The 9039-nt window shown below is 43.7% G+C and overlaps 1 protein-coding gene across 1 annotated transcript; it reads right to left on the bottom strand.

The window, feature by feature from the left end:
- METTL10 (methyltransferase like 10) lies at nt 1–8211 on the bottom strand. Its single transcript, XM_010582018.1, has 6 exons — nt 8102–8211; nt 7683–7748; nt 6976–7090; nt 2375–2482; nt 1253–1469; nt 1–474 (listed from the first exon to the last, which is right to left on the bottom strand). Exons 1-6 carry the CDS (start codon nt 8209–8211, stop codon nt 347–349), a joined length of 744 nt encoding a protein of 247 aa, XP_010580320.1. The 3' UTR covers nt 1–346.
- Nucleotides 8212–9039: the final 828 nt, after the last annotated feature.

The raw sequence follows: 9039 nt of genomic DNA, 5'->3' as shown, positions 1-9039 counted from the left end.
TTTGTAGAATACCTTTGCCTCTATTGGTCACTGATTACCAATACAGAAATTAAATACCAGAGAATCTTTGTGTTCCAAACACAAATATCACTCAGTTATATTAGTCTCTGTATTTAGAATGCCTTATTTCTCTCTCACTTACAAACTTGCAGCTTCCCTAAAACAAGTGAGGTTGCAGCAAGGACAAAATTTACGGGCAAGTTATGCAAAGCTGAAATGTTTCTAGGGCAATGTTTTATAGTCCCTTAGAGTTCCATACAGAGTATTTTACTGTGTACTCAAAGAGCATTTATTTACACACGTGTCTGAGGTTTTCTGTCAGGTTTAAAGTTCAGGCTTTTCTCAACTAATCTAATTTGTCCAAGATGGATGGCCTCACTTTTTTCCTTTGGAAAACCAATGCTGTTACACTGTTTCCAATTCTTCCTCCAAAGCAAAACTTGGGTGTTGGCAGCTCCTCCAGAATTTCAAATCCTGCCAGACAGAAATTAAAATGCTTTTATTAGAAGGAAGTAATTTTATTCTCCTTTTGGATAACCCTTTGCAAACCATTCTTTATTCGTCTGGAAAGCTTGCAAGTCAGTCACTCTGTAAGTTTATAGGACTGTATTGTTACACTGCACCACTGCTTTATACAGCTGAAACCCTTCCACGGATAATAAAAATCTTAGCTGGCTGACTCACACAAATTAATGGCAGAAAAGATGATAACTTGCCAGTAATTTTAGTTCCCCAGAAGGGACGGTTGTTTTAGATCCACACTGAGTTTCAAGCCTCAGGCATGAGACTCAGGAGCTAAGAGGCATGTAAAAAAACCCACCCTCCTGGGTGGATCAGAAAGGTCGCTGAGGAGGTGACGGAAAAGGTTGCGGTCACAGACTTGCCAGTTCCCCTAAACAAGGGTAACAATGTTACCCCGATTTCAAAGCAATTGGATGGGTGAACTGGATCTGGTAATAAAGAACCGATAAAGTATCACCCGGGTATACACTTTCCCAGTGTAACTAGACTGAAATCCTCATCCTCCAAAATACAACAAAACCTGTCCTCCCCTGGCACGCTGGCACTGGCAAATGCAGAAGCTGTAATTCCTGAGGAAAACATAGGCAAGACAGGCTGAAGCATTTACTAGTCACTTTATATTGTCTAATCCTGATCTGAGAAAGCCAACACACTAACATAGACATTAAAATTCACCCATCGCATCCTTGAACAACCATAATTTGGCACATGGTTCTGTTCAACTGCTTACCTTCTCTGAACTCGTTCAACAGCTCCTCCTTGGTCCAGTTGCAAGACGTTATGAGGAAAAAGCCCTCTGGTTTCAATACACTGCAGAGAGATCTCACGTACTGCTTCCTCTTTCCCACCGCGTTATCAGGATTAAGGCTTATGGCATCAAAAGTCCCCTTGTCAATACAAATCTCAAATCCTGACAGCTCATCTGATGGAGCCAGGAAGTCTTCTACCTAAACCAGAAGTCTACAACTGTGAAAACAATCTTCTTCTTAGGAGTTCCTGAATCTTTAAAGCAAACCAATACTTTAAAATAAAAAGCCTCAAACCTATCAATAGGTGTGCTTAGGAAAAGGTTACTCACAGGCTTATCACACTTATAATGTCCTGTCAGCTTCTTTCTTCTCTACATATTATGTGATGATCTATTTGCTGTAAAGCCCATGTATACACCTACCCATCTAAAGCTCAAACTAACACACTTGAAGTTCATTCTTTAAATCATTATTTGTACTTTGATCCCTGGTTTCCTAGGTGCTGCATGCTAAGCACTGTACAAACACAGAAGAATAGACAGTGCCTGCCATGAAGAGATTACCACTGACATACAGGAACAGAGACATCATACAGGTACAGAGCTGGAGGATAAAACAGCATAGCAGAGAGAGAGCCCAGAATGAAAGGCAGTCAGAGAATCACAGGATGGCTGAGGTTGGAAGGGACCTCTGGAGGTCATCTGGTCCTAGCCCCTGCTCCAGCAGGGCCTCTCAAACTTCCTGCTGCACAGCTACTGGTAGGGATTCTGTCACTTAAGGGTTTCATCCTCTATCTCAAATCTGAAATTCAGAATGTAGCAGCTAAAATACAGACTTGGCCAATGGCAATCTACTATTCTGCTCCCTGCTAGAAGCAGGGAAGTCTTGTTAGCTCTAATGACTATTAGAAACGGGAAAAAAAAAAAAAAGACCAAAAATCTTCTTGTAAAAACAGATTTATTTGGTTAATAGTTCTCTCACAAATGAATGTCAAAAGACATCATTAATATAGTACACTGAGTACACCCAAGTATCAATTAGGTCATTTAATCTTGGGTTCAATTGCTTTCTATTTCCTCACTAAACTTTCTCTCAAAACTTACCTTTAATTTAATGTCAGACATCCCTTCTTTCTCTCTTACTTTTTCTGAAAGTTGTATTGCAGAAGGAGAGTAATCGATCCCAGTGAGATTCGTGTAGCCAGACTTTGCCTAGACAGAAACAGAGAATCTTAATCAGTGTGCTAGCAATTTTTTAATCCAACAAGTGTATTCCCTATCTATAATCCATCTCATCTCTCCTCCTCTTAAGGACAGGGAAAAAAACCCAATTTATTCAGTTTTATTCCTGTTACCATTACAAGAGCTAAATAGCTAGGGGAATGAGCTGAAATAACTCCATTCTGCCTAATACCTCATCAAAAGAACTGTTGACTGAAAGCTGGTTTATGTCAACAAGTGGAAAACTGAGCAGAACTGTGAAAAGTAACACCCTGTAGGGGAACAGGCTCTCTTATCTGTACCAAAAGTAACCTAGAAACCAGGAATTTTCAGTGATGAAAACATGTGCCAATGCCAGATGCTTCAAAATAAGAAGAAAACCTCTCTGACACTGTTGTGGTTTAACCCCAGTCGGTAACTAAGCACCACGCAGCCACTCACTCACTCCCCACCCCACCCAGTGGGATGGGGGAGAGAATCAGGAAAAAAATAGTAAATCTCGTGGGTTGAGATAAGAAGAGTTTAGTAGAACAGAAAGGAAGAAACATAATAATAATAACAACAATAATAAAATTACAATAATAATAAAAGGATTGGAATATACAAAACAAGTGATGCACAAGGCAATTGCTCACCATCCGCCTACCAATGCCCAGTTAGTTCCCAAGCCCCACCCCCAGGCCAACTCCCCCCAGTTTATATACTGGGCATGACGTCACATGGTATGGAATATCCCTTTGGCCAGTTTGGGTCAGCTGTCCTGGCTGTGTCCCCTCCCAATTTCTTGTGCCCCTCCAGCCTTCTTGCTGGCTGGGCATCAGAAGCTGAAAAATCCTTGACTTGGGATAAACACTACTTGGCAACAACTGAAAACATCAGTGTGAGTGTGTTATCAACATTCTTCTCATACTGAACCCAAAATATAACACTATACCAGCTACTAGAAAGAAAATTAACCCTATCCCAGCTGAAACCAGGACACTTACATAACATTTGAGATTGAGCAATTATTTGGTTTATAAACCAAATTATAAGAGCCAAAATATGTAACACATTTTACTAGTACAGCAATCCACTGCAAAATCTTACATTTTTCTAATTATTCATGCTAATGGCTATTTGAATGTAATTATTTGCATGCTACAAGGTCTTCGTATCAGCACCACATAAAAGAGCATACAGAGACTTTCTGTTAGTCTAACTTTGGAGCAGATAATGATAACCCAGTTCAGCAAACTCAGGCAGTGAGATCCTAGCAACCCTTTTGCAAAGCAGGAGTTGAGGGACCATGGGTGGGGGGGAGTGACAGATTTTCACTCTGAGGCAGAAGCTGGAGTGACCAGATCTGCGTACCATGTGTGTCAGTTGGTCTGGCTAGATCCAAACCTAACATGAAGAGCTATGATCTTATGGCCAGCTGCAGGCAGTAAACAGCAGAGAGAAGGACGAGGCTTGGGTTTGTTTGGGTTTTAAACAATACACGGACTTTAACTAGCATTAAGCAATCAGCTGTGTATCTACTTGTTCCAAAGGCTGATAGCTTGACAGTGAGGAAAACTACAAGAAGAATTTTTTAAAATGGTCCTTCCTCCTTCCAGCAGCCCGTCAGCCCATGTGAGCTCAGTACTAGCCAGCTGTTCTTAATCGAGGACTAGTTCCAGCTAAACACAAAGACCATGTTGTTTGCATTTGATGAAGAACAGCATATTGCTCAGGCTTCTGCCCACGTTCCTCCCCAGAGCAAACCAAGCTTCCTGAGATGCCTGTGCTGAAGACTTGGGGGTGGAAGAGTAGTTCCCACAACAGCTCCTCTGTTTGGAAAGGAAGAGCTTGAGTCACTTCAGGGAGTTCCCATTCAATCCTATAGTCTCCAGGGCAGAGAAGGAAAGTTTAAGGATAAACAATATTAAATGCTGCTAAACCTGTACGGCCTGACTACGTATGGACGAGAAGGGATCATTCACTCAAGTGCTAAATGTGACTGCGCTGCAACCCGCAACTGGACTCCTGTCCTGAAGGTGGTATTTATAAGCACTCTTCTGCTGCTTCTTGAAAAAGCAGATTAAATAGCAGAAGGTAGTTTGCAATGTTATCAGCACTGCCCCGTGTTCCGGCCTCTGGTGCTGCCAGGTAGACACCCTCACTTGGGTGGTGAGTACCCTTCACTTTGGAGAAGTTTTTCAATACTGTTGGCTCCCACAATACTCAGAAAAAAAGAGAAGGTCAGAGCTTGATGTGGCAGCAACATTTCCTCAGAGGAGCTGGAATTTTTGGAAAGCAAAACAATGAGGTCATCAATGCAGCCTACCAGATTCCTGAAGTTACCAGTGGTAGGTCCATGGTCTACTGCATATACAAAACCAGCAAGGGGTCCCACTTACATATCCAAAATCCTCAAAGCAAGCAGAAAGGAGAGAGGAAGCCTCCAGTGGCATTTCGCTTGGAGCTTACAGATGGGCAGATCCTTGCAATGGGCGTGTAGAAGACATTTAGCAGTTTGCTGGATGTTTTGCCTTCTAGCTGAGTAGTGGAGCCAGTCTGCACAGGATACAGCAGTCTCCCTTATTTTCACCTTATTTATTACCTGCTTTTCAGAAGGCTATTCTGCCTCCTTTTTGTGCAATATTCCCTGCTGGAACTGACAATGTCTCACCTAGTCCCAGCTGCGTGTAAGAGTAATTTTGTTACTACACTCCCGTTTACTTTTCTTCACTGTTAATGGCATGCCAGGGCCCAGTATTTCCCAATGAACTGTACTCTCTGGTACCTCCTCCTGTTCTGACGACGGTCTGACACATACTCTCAAGTAGCTACCTTTTAGAGAGGTGCTGCTGATGTCCTATATGACTGAAGTTTGACTGCCTTTTTCAGTGCTGCCATTTCTATCATGTTATCAAGTCCAACGCCAATGGTAGAACTGTTCTACGGTAGCTGATGGGCTTGCCGAAAGAATCCTAACCCAATTTTCAAAGCCTAGCAGCTAACACACAAAAAAATTTCTGTTACATCAACTAAGCAAGTGAGATCCTGAATTATTTAGCACCAATAAACAATGTAATTTTTGAAGTCACTTTTCAAATGGGAACTGGACTGAAAATTTCCTATTAAAGCAACCACAGTACTTTGAGGTGCGTAATGTAAGGGGGGAGGGTGCTCTTACAGCAGTTTAATCGTTTCTAAGAGCTAACAGGCTGTCATTTCCCATTACAGAATGAAAATAAATTTCAGATTTGTAAGTGGGGCCAGTATAAAATTGAAGTATTATAAATAATAAGATTTTTCTGTTGGATGTTTCAACAATGATAGAGCTAGCTAGCATTGCATTTAACAATGATTAGGCTAATTTCTCTTAATGACAAACTTCTGTGCTGCAGTGTAGCAGCCAGTCCCCAGAAAGGCTTTAAACTCTTCTAAAATCGAAGTCCACGTTAAAAAAAACGCCATTACTAACCTGACTTTGACTTGCAGCCCTTTTGATTTCTACAGTAACTAATGGAGCCAATGGAGAATGTAGAACAATAGAAACTGCGGCAGTATTAACAGCTCCTTTCTTTACCTATTCTTCTGTAGTATTATACCAACGTATTCAATCAAAAATAGGAGAAAAAAAAATACTGGAAATCCTAAAGATCTTGTATCACTGTATAATAACAACATTATAACACTTTAGAACATATCTGTAAGGGGTTTCCACCCTGACAGAAATGGACACTTCTTGAAAAGAAGCGTTAAGAACTTTTAAAGTCATTTACATTAAAACCTTGGTTTTAACCACTTTTTACATCGATAATGAGTGTTATTATCAGAACTGAGTGCAGAGAACAGGTCTAGTTTTGCACATGAGAGTACTCTGTGTATTAGTCAAGTTAATTTCCTTATTTGGGGGTGTTTTACGCAACAATGGGAAAAATGCATTTTTAAACGTAGGAAAACAGAAAGGTAAAGTTAAAATAAGTGATACTCGGGCTGATTAATTTTAAAAAATACTGTAAATTTTGAGATCTGAAGTATTGACACTCTGGGCAGCACCAAGAAACAAGAAGTCTAAGCATGTCTAGCAAAAAAATTAGATATTTCCATTTGGGAGAACAATATACATGTTCCGTTCCTAGGTCTGCACCTCCTAATGGCACTTCTGGTTCAAGGAGTTACATACCTAAGGCCCACAGGCTGTCTAGCCGCCACCTGCAATTATGCCTTGTCTTTGTGACAGGATGTTCTTTAAGGCGTATCAGCAGCACTAAGTTAATTTCACTTATACTTTTAAACCAAATGGAAATATAAAACCTGATGCACAGCAACCATTGTTCTGTTGATGTGAAAAAAACACAATGTAAGTTTTAATTTAGGCTGCTTGCTTTATGTCTTTCACGTAAATTACAGCTTGGTACGATTACTATTGTCACTTGTGAGAACTGTATTTAAACTACTACTTTTGGAGCACTGATTCTGTATCAAAAGCACAAACTTTGCAATATACCAACCAATTCAATCAGTAAAACACCGTTTCCAGTTCCAATATCAAGCACAGGGCTGTCATGGGGGACCTTTTGTTTTTCCAACCATTTGATTATGCGAATCATGCTTTCTTCTCCAAACCTATGAAAAAGGAGGGTTCAGGTAATTAAGATAGCAAAAATGTACAAAAGGTACAGCAAATTTATTTCATTGCTCTCTCTCCAGCTTTTGCAAAGCATCTCTTACTGAAGCACTTGGGTAACAACTGCCATAGCTCATATTTCACGTTTGTTTAAATTAAAATTAATCACATGGCCTTAAAATTAACCAAAACACCAACTCTGAGAGGCGAAGCCCTCCATATATTAGAAGAGGTGGCAGCACCAGCCACTTGAGCAGTTAAACCTGAGCTTGGGGATAAAAAGCACCTTTGTTAGTAACACACACCACAACTACCAGCTCACTTTCTGTGAAAGAACAGCTGTCCAAGTGCAACTTAGAAATCCTCATTGCAAAATTGGGCAAGAGAGGAACTGGTGGCTTCAAGATTAAAATTCCCCACCATTTTGCCAACATCCAGAACAATTCGGTAACCCACTGAATTGCTGGCTCTGTTCTTGCAATGTCTACTTTTATAAAGACATAATAGAAACACTCTGGTGAGTTATTTTATTTACCAAATTTCCCCAGCATCTCCAATGTCTTGAAAAGTTTGTGGAGTTATTTTATTTACCAAATTTCCCCAGCATCTCCAATGTCTTGAAAAGTTTGCAGTTCTCTTTCATATGCAGCATCCCAGCTAGAGTCGGGGGGAAAGAACAGGATATTGCAATTAATACTGGGAAAGATTCAGATTAAAGAGCGAGGAGAAGAAGGGGCGAGAAGGCTGGATCTATGCAGCAGTGCCACTTTATGTTCGCGGTATCATCTAGATAGATAAACTGCTCGGGAACACGTTGTCCGCCTGGCACCGAGCTGGCGATGCCCCGAAAAGAAAGCCTTAGGGTTACCAGACGAGAGTATCTGGGGCACAGCACTGGCCTCCTGCTCCCCGGGCAGCACCACCGGAGAGCCACCGGGATAAACCCCGACTGGGCCGCCACCGCCGCCCGCCGCCCCCCGCCCGCCCACGGCGGCTGTGCCGCCACTCACTGCTCTCTGGTGCCCAGCACCGAGGGGCTGAAGGGCTCTTCCCCGCGCCCCGGCCCCGGCTCTGCGGGGCGCCCGGGCCGCTCCCCGGCCACCGCCATCGCCGCCGCCATGCCGGGCCCGCACGGCCCGGAAGCACCTCGGCACCATAGAGAGCACCTGAGAGAGGGCCCGCGGCCGCCGCTCTGGCGCTTGGAGGACTGTTTCTCGCTGCCCGCGGCCGAAGTCTGCGGAGCATGGTGGGGGGGTGCCCAGTTCCCTCAAAAAATTCGAAGCGTTTTATAGTTTTGTTTCTAAGGAACGGTAACGGTCCAGATGACCGGATTTTCCAGCCTGCTGCTGGATGATCTGTGCAGGGAAATAGCTGGGCTGGAGTGAAACCGGCAGGCACCTGCGACACCAGGAGCGTGGCGGGATGTCGACAGGACGCTGTCCGCAAAATCAGAGCCGAAACTTTTTTCTTTTGCGAAGCAAAAGAGGGACAGAAGAATCCTGGGGGGCCTAAAACATCCCATAACGGAGTGCCCAAACTGAAAAATCCAACAGACTGGGAGTGACGAAGGGCACTGCTGCCCCGTCAGCTCCCGTACCGCTCCTCCTCTGCGACTTCTTGCCCAGCCCTTCAAAACCCGCACAAAATACTCAACTGCCTCCTGCAATCTCACTGGTTTGGCAAACGAGTTGTCGCCTGGAGATGCTCGCTCCTCTCAGCGAGCTAACGCTTGCCGGCCCCTGGGTACACATCCCACCGCAAGCCTAGGGGCATGGCAGGCGTCAGGCTCGGGTGAAGGCCACCCAGCCCAGCCTGCCAGGAGGCCGCAGGGCCCAGCCCAAACGGCCCAGCTCTCTCCCTGCCCCACGGAGCTGGGTCTCGGCCTTCGCCCCCCGCCCCGCCTCAGCAGCCCGGAATGGCGGCCTTGTCCCTGTGTTGGGCGGGACTA

Source organism: Haliaeetus leucocephalus, unplaced genomic scaffold (genome assembly GCF_000737465.1).
Source record: "Haliaeetus leucocephalus isolate CR32 unplaced genomic scaffold, Haliaeetus_leucocephalus-4.0 Scaffold830, whole genome shotgun sequence".
Lineage (NCBI taxonomy): Eukaryota > Metazoa > Chordata > Aves > Accipitriformes > Accipitridae > Haliaeetus > Haliaeetus leucocephalus.
Note: the sequence above shows the minus strand (reverse complement) of the source record. Positions and strands in the feature narration are given on the sequence as shown.